Source organism: Phyllostomus hastatus, unplaced genomic scaffold, assembly GCF_019186645.2.
Source record: "Phyllostomus hastatus isolate PE091 unplaced genomic scaffold, TTU_PhHast_1.1 phas_contig_41, whole genome shotgun sequence".
NCBI classification, from domain to species: domain Eukaryota; kingdom Metazoa; phylum Chordata; class Mammalia; order Chiroptera; family Phyllostomidae; genus Phyllostomus; species Phyllostomus hastatus.
Window position 1 is genome coordinate 11,486,479 of NW_025333876.1, and position 15,109 is coordinate 11,501,587.

At 37.1% G+C, this 15,109-nt stretch overlaps 2 protein-coding genes across 5 annotated transcripts in view; one reads left to right on the forward strand and one right to left on the reverse strand.

The window, feature by feature from the left end:
• LOC123822774 (centromere protein P) overlaps nucleotides 1–15,109 on the forward strand; it is a 278,910-nt gene that overhangs the window by 102,042 nt on the left and 161,759 nt on the right. The gene's annotated exons all lie outside the window — the stretch shown is intronic.
• ASPN (asporin) overlaps nucleotides 3,905–15,109 on the reverse strand; it is a 47,137-nt gene continuing 35,932 nt past the window's right edge. The window contains exon 6 of the mRNA XM_045844927.1: nucleotides 3,905–4,979. Within this exon, the coding sequence (XP_045700883.1) occupies nucleotides 4,960–4,979 (20 nt within the window). The 3' untranslated portion in view covers nucleotides 3,905–4,959. The remainder of the gene's footprint in view (nucleotides 4,980–15,109) is intronic.

Genomic DNA, 15,109 nt, shown 5'->3' on the forward strand with positions numbered 1-15,109 from the left:
CTCTCTCTGGTGGGGAGAGCGCACTGTTCCCCCGCTGGAGAGGCTTTTTATTGGTTTCATTTGCCTAAGAATTCAGGTACAGCTCATTACTCATTGCTAGGAAGTCAGGATCAAACAATAGGTAACAAGGAGGTCTGAGGGCCTATTTAGAGTCAGGGTCAAAGAGCTGTAAAAAACTTTAAGGAACAAACTTACTTCTTCCCTGGACCCTCATTATTCAACTGAGAGCATTCTAAACAAAGCAGGTTTCACAGGATTTTACATATTCTTTCTTAGGCCTGATCACCTGGGCACCCGCCCTTTTCAGCACAGAGCTGCACCACCCTCTGTCATTGTTTCAGGCTTAGGTGGAGCAAGGGAACTAAGGCAACCGAGAGATAAGGAGATTTTCTCCAAGACGATGAGGACTCAGGCTATGTCAAAGCTGAGGGGTGAAGGTCAATCACTCCTTTTTGCTGTAGCCCCCAAAGTCCTTTCTTGGGGGCCTCCCATGTGATCATGCCTGTCTTATGTCATTCCCCCCTTGGGGAATCTTACCTGTCATTGGCTAACCAACCAAGCATTGGGGGTCAGTTATGAATGAAGCGGCAGAAGCAGCGCTCCTGCCAGGGAGATAAGCTTTTGTCTCCTTGCTGGCTTATGGTCCAAGGCCACTGTCTCAGCCTTTGCCTTGGCGGGGGTTACAGCTTCTGATACCAGGCAGGGCGGTCCCCAACACCATGTTCTACATAAAAATAAATATGAATTTTACAAAGCTTCTGCTTAAAATTTTCCAGTGGTGTGTAATATTTTACAGTAAGTTCTAAATCAATCTTCACGTTGAGCGAAGCTCTGACTGCCTACCCCTTGCCCATTCTTAGACAGCTGACTTGTGTTTATGGGTTGTATCCACACTAACTATCAAGCTGCCCTGCTCCTTACTCACTAATGCCTTGGCATGTGCCTCTGCCTCTTTTTGGAATGCTGTGCCATTATTTGTCTGTTTTCTCTTTTCCACCTAGACTCCCTCTTATGACTGCCATGTCCCCAAATTGTCTGTGTATGCTCAGTAAATATTATTTGGTGAATGAATGAATGAATATTCAATACCTTCTAATATTCTCCCTCTTCTCTATATTTGAATATCTTTCTAACTTCTTGATTGTTGGAGGAAAGATGGTCCTGAAAACCTGCCCCATACCATCCCAGAGATAAGTGCTCCTGCATGTTCTCTTGCAGTTGGTTCCTTGACCTCATCTGGTCAGCTGATCAGTGGACTTCATATGTCCTACATAGACTTTTGTTAACATAAAAACACAAATGCAAAAATGCTGAGAAAAGAAGATACTTGGTAAACTGGTTGACTGAAGTCTATAGAAAAACGGGAATGAAGAAATGAGTAGTTCTTATCCTTAACACAGCTTCTGGATCACCTTTGGAGGTTTTGAAACTTCAAGTCTGGGTAGAACATACCAATTTTATGTTTAAATGACTCAAAGGTTGAAATGGTAAGCATTATTGCTTCTATTTCTAGTCATAGTGGTTCTGACAACAGATGTCTGCGTTTTTTCTCACCCCAATCAGTTATCTGACACCAGCAAGATGTCCTACAGTTTAATTCAATTCTTACACTGTTTGCCTAGAGTTAATGTCAGATCTAATGCATCAAAGGCTCAGTTCCACACTAACCTTAGACACCAGTTGTAAGTAGTAGGTCTTCAGGTCACTGGCAACTTCTGTCCAACTTGGCTACAAATTGGGGGTTCCCATGACTCACTCCTCAGATTAGGCAATTTGCCATAATAGAACTCAGAGAAACACTTGATATGTTTACCAATTATTATCTAATAAAGCATATTATAAATGATACAGATGTACAACTAGATGAAGAGCTACATGTGGTGAGGTCTGGAAAGATTCTGAGTGTAGGAGCTTCTGTACCTATGGAGTTGAAGTTACTGGATGTGTTCAGTAACCTAGAGGCTCTCTGAACCCCGTACATTAGGAGTCTTTATGGGGCTTCATTATGTAGGCATGATCGATCATAAACTCAGTCTTCATCCCCTCTACTTCCCTGAGGATGGTGGGTAAGATTAAAAGTTCCAGTCTCTTAATTATGGCTTAGTATTTCCAGTGACCAGCCCCAATCTTGAAGTTATCCAGGAGCCCACAAAGTGTAGCCTCCTTAGAACAAGAGACCCTCCTATCACTCAGGAAGTTCCAAGAATTATGAGCTCTGTTTCAAGCACAGGGGTCCAAGACCAAATATTAGAACAAAAGAAGCTCTTAGTGCTCCTACCATGTAGTAAAGTATAAGATTTTAGGAGTTCTGTGTAAGGAATAGGGTGGGCAGAGATTAATATGTATTTCTGATGTCACAAAGGCACACCATGAAAACTCATCCTGCAGTTTCTCTTCCCTGGCCCCCTGGTTCACATACCAGCAGCCCCTGCTAAGGACCAACACATTGCATGACTCCAGGGGACACATTCACTGCTGTTCAGACCTTTAGTAGAATGCAGTGCTGTCATTTTTTGTGTGTGTGAGAATCTTTCTAGAGATATTTTATATATCTAAAAGCAAATGTGCTTATTTAAAAATCATTATTTTTTAAAAGAATCCTTACATAAAGTCTGAGATGTTTGTTATTTTCCTAATATAAATGTTGACACAGTTAATAACCTTCTATATGTTATTGCACATGTATGCAAGTATATTTGAGAGATAAATCCATAGGCATGTCATCCACAGCTGAATTGCTCTCCACAGAGGGCCCACGGGCATGTGTTACATTCTTCTTGGTACAGTTTATCAAGTTTTTATCCTTGATAATCTGCTAGGTTAGGTAGTATCATAGTTTGAGTTTTCACTTCTCTGTGAGTCTGTTTGATTTTCTTCTATTTTGCAGCTATGTACACTTTTTCTGAGGATATCTGTATCTTTTACTTTTTTTTTTTTACTGTGTTGTAGACCTTTTTCAGATTGACTTTTAGGAAATAAGGCCTATGTGCTATGACTCATAACTGTTGTTTTCCAGTTTGTCATTTTTTCTTTGACTTTGCTTTTCACAGTTTTGCCATGAAAACTTTTGTTTGTATATTTCTGTTTAAGGCCCTCCCGGCTTTTGCCACCTTCCTTGCTTCCACATTGTCAAAAATATTTTCCCATGGTTTCCTCAGTTTCTTCTAGAATCATTATGGTTTAATTTTTTTATATTTAAATTTCTGACTTGTTAAAGTTTACTATACCTAGTGAGGTATCATTGCCCTAAATGTTTTTGTCAGGTGATTTTCTGGATGGGCCAGCAGCATTAATGGAACACCTGCCTTCCTCTGTTCAGTCTGACATGCTGCTGTCACCATGAACTTACTGAATTGTTTTTCAACATTTCATTCTTTTCCCTTCAGCTGTCTGTCAACTCTCTCACAAGCATCACATACCTTTAATTATTATAGCTTTTTGAATATCTGGTAGGACTTGTTCCCATGATTATGCTTCTTTCTTCAGCATTTGCCTAACTGTTTCCACTTGCTGCTACTTTGTTTGGTTTGACTTGACCAGCGTATTTCCTTTTCCTTAATATTTTTTCATATTAAAGTTATCTGTTTTATTTGTGGGTAATTTCCTTACTTCTGTTCTTCATCATACTAAGTACTTTATGTGTGATAGACCCATTAATGATATACTTCGTATATGGAAAGAATACATATGAATATATAAGATACCAAGATTAATGAAGCAAACATGTACTTACCATCCAGCTTAAGAAACAGGACATTATTTTTTTTTTTAAAGATTTTATTTATTTATTTTTAGAGAGGGAAGGGAGGGGGGCGGAGAGAGAGAGAGAGAGAGAGAGAGAGAGAGAAAGAGATAGAGACAGAGAGAGAGAGAAACAACAATGTGCAGTCGCTGGGGGTTATGGCCTGCAACCCAGGAATGTACCCTGGCTGGGAATTGAACCTGGGGCACTTTGGTTCCCAGCCCGCGCTCAATCCACTGAGCTACGCCAGCCAGGGTCAGAAACAGGACATTATTAATGCCTATCAAGACCCTTCATTTATTTCCCTCTTTCCCTGTGACAGCAAGAATTACTATTTTGTGTAATGTGTTTAATATTCTCTTGCATCCCATATATGCTATATATGTATGGATCTGCCAACCGTGAAGTACTTAATTTATGCTGTTCAGTTTTATAAAGACGATGTATGTCTTTAAAGACTACTGTAGGTATTTTTGTATAAATTTCTTTTTTCCTTCAACATTGTGTCTCAATCATTTCACTCTTGTATACTGTTCATACTATTGTATGAAAATGCCAGCATTTATTGCCCTTTTCTATGAAAAGATATTTAAATTTTTGCCCTTTTTTTGGCTGTTATGAAAAATAATCCCATTACTATTCTCGAGCATGTCTCTTGGGGACACATGCATGGTTTCATTGGGCATACATAATCTAGGGGTCATTTCCTTTAATTTCATAAGATGCCAGATTGTGTTCTAAAGTAGTTATGCCTGTTGAAAACGGATAAGGCTGCAGTTTTTTACATCCCATTCATATTTGGTAGTCAACTTTTCTACTAACATGATAGGTATTTTAATTTTTATTAAAATTAAAATAGAGATTTTAATTTTTATTTCCCTGATTACTGAAGAGGTTGAACATCTTTTCAGATGTTTTTCAGCCATTTGGATGTTCTCTTCTAGGTTTACTCATTAATTTTTTTGCTCATTTTTATTGTGTTTCTTAATTATTTCCTAGGATTGTAGATACCAATCTTTCATTAGTTATACATGTCATCATGTGTCATCATTCTTCAGTTGATTCTCTTGGGTTCTTCAGATACATATATGAGTCATATGCAAATGATCATTTTACTTTCTTCCCAATTGTGTTTGAGTGGGGTAACTCTTTATTTCAAAAAGACATTTTGCATCTCTTTAGTATCCAAACAACTGGACTGTTGGTTTGTGTTCTTCCTAGTTGGCTCCCAAATAAACTGCATGAGACAAAAGTACATTTTACATCATTAGGCCACTAAAAAAAGCTAGCAGAAATCATAGAAATTTTATCAAATAAATAGGAACAGAGAAAAAATTTTAAAAAGATTAGCACACTACCAGCCACAGAAGGTAGAGAAAACAAGGGAGCAGTCAGAGGCACATGGAACAGCCAGTAGTCTCCACACTCACAGAGTAAAGTTCTAAGATAGTAGGTACAGTTAAAAAATACTTGTTTGCAAGATCCATGGTGCTAAAACAACTGGATATCCACATTATACTATATGCAAAATTCAAGTCAAACTGGAACAAGGCCATAAGTGTAAGCTAAAACTATTAAATTTTAAAAGAAAACATAAATTTCAGTCTTTATGACTTTGGATTAGGTAAAGTTTTTTAGATGTGACACTAAAAGCACAACAAATAAAAGAGAAAAATAGATAAATTGGATATCATCAAAATTTTAATTTTTTCTGCCCCAAAGAATACCATTAAGAAACTGAAAAAACAACATAAAGGATGGAAGAAAAGTTTTGCAAATTATATATCTCATAAACAACTTCTGTTTAGAATAAAGAATTCATACAACTCAATAATAATAATAACCACCAGTTGAAAAATGAGTAAATGATCTGAATAGACATTTTCTCCAAAGAAGATAGCAAATGGTCAGTAAACACATGGAAAACCGCCCAGCATCACTAGTAATCAGATAAATGTAAATCAAAATCACAAATCAAGCACCACCTCACATTCTTAAGATGGCTGTCACCAAAAGGATAAACAATACAAGTATTAGTGAGGATGTGGAAAAAATGGAATCTACATATATTACTAATAGGACTAAATAGTCACTTTGGAGTAAGTCTACAGTTCCTGAAAAGGTTAAGCAAAGTTGCCATTTGGCCCACCACTTCCACTCCTTAGTATATATCCAAGAAAAGTGAAGACACCTGTCCACACAAAGCCTTACAGACTAATATTTATAGCATCATTATTCATAACAGCCAAAAAGTGGAAAGAACTTATATGTCTACTAACTGGCGGTTTATTTATACAATAGAATGTTACTTGGCAGTAAAAAGGAATGAAGTACTGATACAGCTACAACATGAATGGACCATGAAAACATTATGCTACATGGAAGAAGCCAGTAACAAAAGACCACATATTGAATGATTCTATTTATATGAAATGTCCAGACTAGGCAAATCCATAGAGACAGAAAGTGGATTTGTTGTTACCTAGGGTGGGAGTAAATGGGGAGTAACTTTTAATGGTACAAGGTTCTTATTCTAGTGATGAGAATGTTTTGAAATTGACTGTGGTGATAATTGCTAACCTTGAATACATTAAAAACCATTGAACTTTAAATGGTTGAATTGTACAGTATGTGAATTTTATCTCAGTAATGCTGCTACTAAAATAATAGCAATGGTGAAGGGATTAGCCAAAGAACATACATTCATAACTCATAGATACAGACAGCAATCCAGAGACGGCCAGAGGGAAGGGGGTGGGGTGGGAGATGGGTAGAGGCAAGCAAAGAGGGGGAAATGGAAAAATTGGAATAATGTCAAGAATAAGTTAATTAAAAAATTTTTAAATAATAGCAATAGGAGTGTAAATGAATACGATTGTCTATGAGTTGATAATTTTTTAATCTGAGTGAGAAGTACAAGGGAGTTCATTACATCATTTTGTCTACTTCAGCTTCTGTTGTAAATTTTCCTTAATAAAGAAGAAGTTTCCAGCACTCAACCCACAAGTCTTAATATCAGAACTCCGTATAACTAGTTGTGTCCTGTGTTTAAAGTGGAGGAATGGTACGTGCTTTTGCCCCTTTTTCTGATTTGTTCCGGTGTTTCTCCATCTCCAGTGTCTGTAAATTCTTCTGTCTACGGAAGGACTCATTTTAAAGCAGTTCTTTGGTTCATGCTACTGTTTCACCAAGAGAAAGATGTCACTGCTGGGAATGCCTACCTTGTTATTAGTCAGAGCTGATAAGTTGGGAGAATCTGTTTCAAAATCCCTTCAGTAACACTGAATCATTGGGGGGGAATGCCATCTGCACTAGCTCCAAGTATTGCTCAGCACACAGTATGTCTACATAGGGTGAATGTAGTCTGTGGGAGAACTGGAGAGCATGGTGGTCTGCTAGGGTGGAAGAAGCAGTGTAGTGTATACAAACATATTCTTAGAGTGAGGAAAAGTTTATTTTTTCTCATCACTGATTGAATTCAGATGCATGTGTGGAGCCAAGGCGGTGTGGTAGTCTGGTGAGGGGAAGAAAGAGAATATGCAGAGATGTCTAAAACACATTGCTTGCAAATGAGATGTCTACAAATCCTCTAGAGATTGTTAAAGACCAATGTATAAATAGCTATAGTAAGGTGGGATGTGATAAGTGCAAAAGAACAATGGGAGGAAAGAGGTGAGAAACCACATCTGTTTAATGGGAAAATCAGGAAGATGAGCTGACATGAATGTCTTTTGACATGAACATTTGCAGTGAGGTAAGATTTTGTTATGCAAAAGATGTGTGAACAAAAACAGAGAAGCCAGAAAACACACAGAGTATATTTGAGAAACAGAAAATAATCTTGGACTGGAGCATAAAAAGATGTAAGCATGAAAGGAAAAGCTCAGAAATCATTTGGTGAGTGTAGATCACAGATAGACTTAAAGGGTAGTTTAAGAAGTTTTTGTAATTTAGCAATGAACAGTAACTGTTATAGGCTTTCAGTAAATAATCAATCCAGGTAGAATGCAGATCTGTTGCATTAGTCAGTTAAAGCTGGACTGGAAAAACATGGCCAGAAACTGATTTTGATACTGTAACTGGATAAAGTTATTGTGATATAGTGAATGAGAATGAAAATGAAGGAATAGATGCAAGCAGTATGAGTGTTAGGACAGAATGTGGCACCAGGTAGCTGTGAAGGAGCAAGAGTTTCAGGAATAAATCTGAACAACTGTGGAAAAGAAAAGGTCAAGAGGGACAATGTAGGTTTGAAGGAAATTGTTTATGATGTTGGTTTCGACAGAGTTTAACAGATCCAAATGTTCAGGTTTGCTTTTAAGAGTTTGTTACTTCCAAGCAAAGGCCATGTTCGAGAGGTCAATTTCAGTAGCCTCACATTAGAGGTCATGGTTGAACATGTGCAGAAATGGGTAAGATTGTCAGGGGTCAGAGAGAAGAGGCCAAAAGAAGGATATTGGGAACACTAGCCACTAAAGAGCGACTCAAAAGATGTGTATGAAAGCCAAGTAAGTAAAGAGTCTTTAGAAGGAAACACTATACAAAGTTTTTCAATGATGATCACTGCCTAAAAAAATAAGTGTGTCATCATAGTTAAAAGCATGGAGATAGCCCTGACTGGTGTGGCTCAGTGGATTGAGTGCCAGCCTGCTAACCAAAGGGTCACCAGTTCTATTTCCAGTCAGGGCACATACCTGGGTTGCAGGCCAGGTCTCTAGTAGGGGACATGTGAGAGGCAACCACACAGTGGTGTTTCTCCCTCTCTTTCCCCATCTCTTCCCTTCTGTCTAAAAATAAATAAATAAAATCTTTTTTAAAAAGCATGGAAATAGACTGCTATGATCAAATCCTAGATCTGCCACAAGTTATTTAAAAATTATTGCCCAGTTTACACACACACACACACACACACACACACACACACACACACACAGAGGTAGAAATGTACCTGCCTCATCGGGTTATTATAAGTAGTAAATGAATTAATGCAAGTAAGGTAAGGCATTTGGAAGAATGTCTGACAACGTTATTAAACATTAGCTATTAAATATTCATATAATATGATGTTGGAAAAATAGATTTAGGAGAATTAAAGTATTTGCAACCATGTGAGTAGAGAGGTAATTAACACCAAGGTAAGACATGATGCAATAGTTTAAAGAGAAGCAAATAGATTTTTTAGTAAAACCTTTAGTTTTAGACTTAAAGTGATTTTCTACAAATACGATGTTTGTTTCATGAATTCAATGATCACTTTTTATTGTATTATTTCAGAGGATATAAGAATAGATAGGTGGTCACTGAGATTTTTTCCTACCTTGAAGTTCTTAATAAACCTAGTAAGTTGTAGCATTTGTTTCCAAACTTTAATGAATTTCAAGTGGGTAGTATTTTGTATTTATCATAAAATGGGTTTATAGCAGAAAAATTCAGTGCAATTTTAGTTGTTTATGATTTTTATTGATTTTTTGGGTAAACTTACAAAGATGATTAACAGCTGTGGAAAGAAAAAGAGAAACATTAACTGCAGGAAATTAACTGCAGTGATTTCAGGAATCATTTTCAGTATTTAAAAATTTTTGCTGTCTTTTCTTTTTAGAAAAAACATTAACTTAGCCACTTTAAGTTCCTCTACTCAGATCATAGACTAATCTGTTTGTTAGATGATTTTAACCTTAGCATTAACCTTATTAATTTAATTATTCATTTTAAGAACTGGATTCTTAGAATTTCAGTGAACATTTGATTTTTATTTACAGTCTTACACAATTTTATTTTTATTATATATTGTAGAAAAATATACTTTGTTTATTAAAATAATTGGAACTTCAGAATATTTGAATTTTAGAATGATCATCATTGTGATGTATTTTATTTTTAATGACTTCATAATCTGTAATTTTTCTTGTCAATCAATAATTACTCAGTATAATAAATACTCATGGTTTAGGAATGTTTATGGTTTGCAGAGTATTTTCACATACCTTTTTATTATTCAGTTCTCATAGCAATGTAATTCATCAGTATTGCCATCCTTATCCTTTAGAGATGAGGAGGCAGTTTCAATGAGATTGTCATTTGCCTAAGACTATTAATGGAACTGGATTTCTGGTTATGTTCTTCCAACTCAGAGTTCTACATCCCTGGGCTCTTTCTGTTACATTACTATAATTTTACCAAACAGATATAGCTGTTTTTAGAAATTAAATAAATCTCTTAAAAAAAAAGTGCTTGTTCTCAGCCAGCCCTACTCCCCCTCCCCAACACAGACACCCATTGGCAAATGTCCTTAGAAATTGTTGAGTATTGCACAGTGGGATAGTATTTCAGGTGTAACTGGCTTTCTAATGAGTAGAGACCAGTGAACTGCCAGACGTTCTGCAAAGAACAGCTTACTCTCTCTCCCCTCACTGAGAATGGTCAACCCCAGGGTGTCATCATCACCAAAGTTGGGGAACCTCATCAAGAAGAATAAGACCTGTTTATTCATTCTTGACCTGGATATCCAGACCCCTTCTTATACACCTGAAATATTTTCTACTGTCCCCAAAATTATTTAAAATCTAATTTTTGAGGTAGTGTAATATAAAGGTGATTTTCTTTCATACAACAGGCACAATGGTGGAATATTTCAGTGCCATTACTACAAAATAGTCATGGGGATATAAAGTACAGCATAGGGAATATTGTCAATATTGTTGTAGTAACTATGTATGGTGCCAGGTTGGTACTAGGAATAATGTGGAGATTACTTTATGAATTATATGATTGTCTAATCATTAGGCTGTACACCTGAAACTAATACAAAATAATATTGAGTGTAAAATTCATTTGAAAAATGAAATTTAAATTAAAAACCAAACTAAAAGAATAAGTGTTAATACTATGCTAGATACGATCCAAGATGGTGGAATGAGTAGAAGTTATACTAACCTCCTCCCGATATGGAAAAACAACTAAATTGTAGAGAAATCATCCGGAATAAACAACTGAACAATAGTGGGAGAAAAGCCTTTTAATCAGGGACAGACAGGAGAAACAGCTTCAGCACAACATGACTGGTGCAGAAGAGACTAGAGAGGGCTGGCTGGGCTCCCATGGATGGCAGTGGAAGTGCCAGAGGGATCTATTAGCAGCTGTGGGATCCCCCTGAGGAGTGTGGGGTCTAAATGACAAGCTGGGCTCCCTAGCCTACAACACCAGAGCTGGAAAAGTACACAGGTAACACCCAGCTGCAAAAACTGGCAGGGTTTGTCTCTGCCAAAGATGGATGGCTGGAGAATCATAGAGCCGGTTAAAAGGCCAGTGCATAAATTTTCATTTGCAGCCACTTACCCTGGGCTCCGGCAAAGGGGTCAGAGCACACTGGAGCCACTTGAGGAGAGACTAGGGACGGTGACTTTGGGCAGAGAACTGAGAGAACAACTTCCAGGATGTCAGTGCTGAATCATCCCCCATGCTGCAGGAGCCACTTCACTCAGGCAGAGGGTTCCCCCCTTGAGTGTCATCAGCCTGAAAGGAAGCCATAGCCGCACCCCAGGAATTACTCTGCCTCACCCTGTGGAGCAAAAGCCTGCCTGCTGATTGTAGAGTGACTAGAATAACAACAGAAGGAGTCAGCCTCAGGCCGTAGATCCCTGGTAGCCTCAAATGGGTTGCCTGAAGCCAGACTGAGACACCATCTGACATGACCAGAGGTAGATCCAAAAAGGAAAAACAGTGCTAAATACTAGATGTTACTGAGACAAATTCCACCATGGTCTTCCTCATAATTGGTGATATTTTTTCTCCTGCATAGTTTTTTAACATTCATTTCTTGTCCTTTGAGTGTGTGAATATTAAGTCACTAGATTTTATATTGTAGTTTATTTTAATTCTCAATATTTTTCATATTTTGCTTCTCCCTTCTCTTACTCCACTTGACCTTCTTCTTTCCTTTTATTATCTTCATTTTAAATTTTGATTTTCTCCTTTGCTACAACTTGTTTCCATTCCACATTCTTACTATTTCTCCACCGTCCAGCCTCTCAAAACCAATTTTCTTGTCAATGGTCATCTCACCTTCTTTTTCCCACTTTTAACATACCTGCACTCTCTCTCTACCTTTATCAATCGTTGCTCGTTGGTTGTGAATAGGGTAGTTGTTGCTGCATTTTTTTCTATTTTATCTCTAGATCTTCACTATTTTTGTATTTCAGATCTCATATTTTACCGTTCCCCTCTCCTACTCCATTCTGCCTTTATCCTGCCCATTCTTTTATTCGTCTCAAATTTAGATTTTTCCCTGTCTCAGCTTGTTTTTTGTTCCTCATTCGTACTTAGTATACCCTCTCCCTCTATCATCTCAAAATCACTTCCCTTTCTTCTAGACATCTTAAACTTTTCTTTCTTTCTTTCTCCCCTCTTAATTCCCTTCCTACCTGTATTAATCTTAGCTCATTTGTTGTTCATAATCTGTGGTGGATCTTTTTCTCCACTTGGGTTCCTTTTTGAAAAAAATATTCTCTTTCTCTCCATTTTTAAAATTTCTCTTTAAACCTAATATTACACACTTCCATTCTAATACTCCATTCCAACTTCTTCATTCCCTTTTTCACTTACAATGTAAATTTTACTTTCTTTTTTTGCATTGCTTTGCTCCAATGCCCTGCTCTTATTAGTGCTCCTCCGTCTACCCTCTCAGAATCATTTTTCTTTCAGTTAGTCATCTCATATTTACTTCTCCTTTCTTATAATAATATTAATCTCTTTACACCCTTATTAATACTGCTTCAGTTGCTATTGACAGTGGGATTGTAGGTGGGAGTTATTTTGCACAACCCTTGGCTGTGTGGTTTTGCTCTGGCAGCACCTGCACAACACTATACAAGATGTGGTGGGTGGAGTGACCCTTAGTAAGTCAGCTAGAGTGAAGGATCCATCAAAGAATGACCCAACAACAGTCAAAACCCAGTTATATCCAGATAGCCAACATAAAGGGCATTCTAAGAGATCAAGGCCAGGAGATCAAGGAGACAGCACTACTGAATCCCACAGGTCTTCTACAATAGAAGTCACACCACAAAGACAGGGAATCAAAGCAGATCAATTTAAGACACAGAAATAGGAAGAGACTTCCTTAAAATGATAAGACAAAGAAACATCCACCAATCAAAAGGATAGGAAGAATGCCCAGAAAGAGTGCTAAATGATGGAGGCAAGTAAACTATCAGGCACTGAGTTCAAAACAATGGTTGTAAGGAAGTTCAATGAGCTGAGGGAGAATAACAAAGAACTACAGGGAAGCCAAAAGGAACTTACAGCAAATTACATCAGTATGAAGAAGGACATAGAGCCTATCAATAAAAGCCAGAAATCAAAAAGTTTCTGGAAACAAATGAAAATGAACACACAACAGCCAAAATCTATGGGGTCACAGTGAAGACAGTCCTGAGAATGAGCTTCTTAGCAAGACAAGACTGCCTAAAAAAGATAGGAAATTTTCAAATAAACAGCCTAACCCTACATCTACAAGATCTGGAGGGAAAACAACAAACAAAGCCCAGAGCTAGTAGAAGGAAGGAAATAACCAAGATAAGAGAAGAATTAAATAACACAGAGATTAAAAGAATAATTCAAAGGATCAACAAATTGAAGAGCTGGTTCTTTGAAAAAATAAACAAAATTGACAAGGCTTTAACCAGACTTGTCAAGAGAAAAAGAGAGGGGACCTAAACAAAATCTAAAAGGAAAGAGAAGAAATTACAGTCAATATCACAGAAACACTGAGGATTGTCAAACTACTATAAACCACTATATGCCAAGAAATTTGAAACCCTAGGTGAAATGGACAAATTTCTAGAAACACATAATCTTTTTATGAGGCCATCGCCATTCTAATCTCAAAATCTCATAAAGACAGAACAAAGAAAGAAAACTACAGGCCATTATCTCTGATTAACATAGATGCAAAAATCCTCAATAAAATATTGGCAAACTGGATCCAACAATACATTAAAAAGATCATAAACCATGATCAATGGGATTCATCCCAGGGATAAAAGTATGGCACAATATATGCAAATCAATAAATGTAATACATCACATAAACAAAAGCAAAGACAAAAATCACATGATCATATCAATAGATGCGGAAAAAGCATTTGATAAGGTACAGCACCCAGTTATGATAAAAACACTCATCAAAGTGGGAATAGAGGGAGCATTCCTCAACATAATAAAGGCCATATATGAGAGACCTACAGCCAACATCATACTCAGTGGGCAAAAACTAAAAGATTTCCACTGAAGACCAGGCACAAGACAAGAGTGTCTGCTTTCACCACTTCTATTCAACATCATATTGGAAATTCTAGCCACAGCGATCAGATGAGAAAAAGAAATAGAAGGCATCCAAATTGGAAAGGAGAAAATAAAACTGTCAATGTTTGCAGATAGTGCACATAGAAAACCTTATAGACTCCACCAAAAAAACTACTCAACCAAATAAGTGAATTTGGCAAAACAGCGGGATACAAAGTCAATAATCAGAAATTGAAGACCTCTTTGTACACCAACAATGAAATATCATAAATAGAAACTAGGTAAAAAATCCCCTTTAGTATTCCAACGAGAAAAGTAAAGTATTTAGGAATAAACCTAACCAAGGAGGCAAAAGACATGTAGTTCAGAAAACTACAGAACTCTGAAGAAAGAAGTTAAGGAAGACACAAACAAATGGAACTGTATACTGTGTTCATGAATTGGAAGAATTAGCATAATTAAAATGTTCATACTACCCAAAGCAATTTTTAGATTCAGTGCAGTTCCTATTCAGATTCCAGTGATGTATGTCACAGAATTAGACCAAATATTTCAAATATTAATGTGGAACCACAGGAGGCCCTACATAGCAACAATGATCCTGAGAAAAAACAGAGTTGGAGGAATCATGCTACCTAATATGAAACTACACTACCAGGCCATAGTAATCAGCCTGGTACTGGCATAAGAACAGACACAAAGATCAGTGGAACAGAATAGAGAGCCCACAAATAAACCCATGTCTCTGTGGTCAATTAATGTTCGACAAAGGGGGAAGATGCATAAAATGGAGTAAAAATGGCCTCTTCAACATGTGTTCGAAGATCTGGTCAGTTACACGCAAAAAAAAAAAAAAAGAAACAAGACCACCAACTTACACCATACACAGAAATAAACTCAAGATAGATAAAAACCTTAAATATAAGTCATGAAAGACCATAAAAGTCCTAGAGGAAAACATAGGTAGGAAAATTTTAGATATTCCATGCAGCAAAATTTTCACTGACATGTCCCTGAGAGCAAGCGACATAAAGGAAAGCATAAACAAACAGGATATCATCAAAA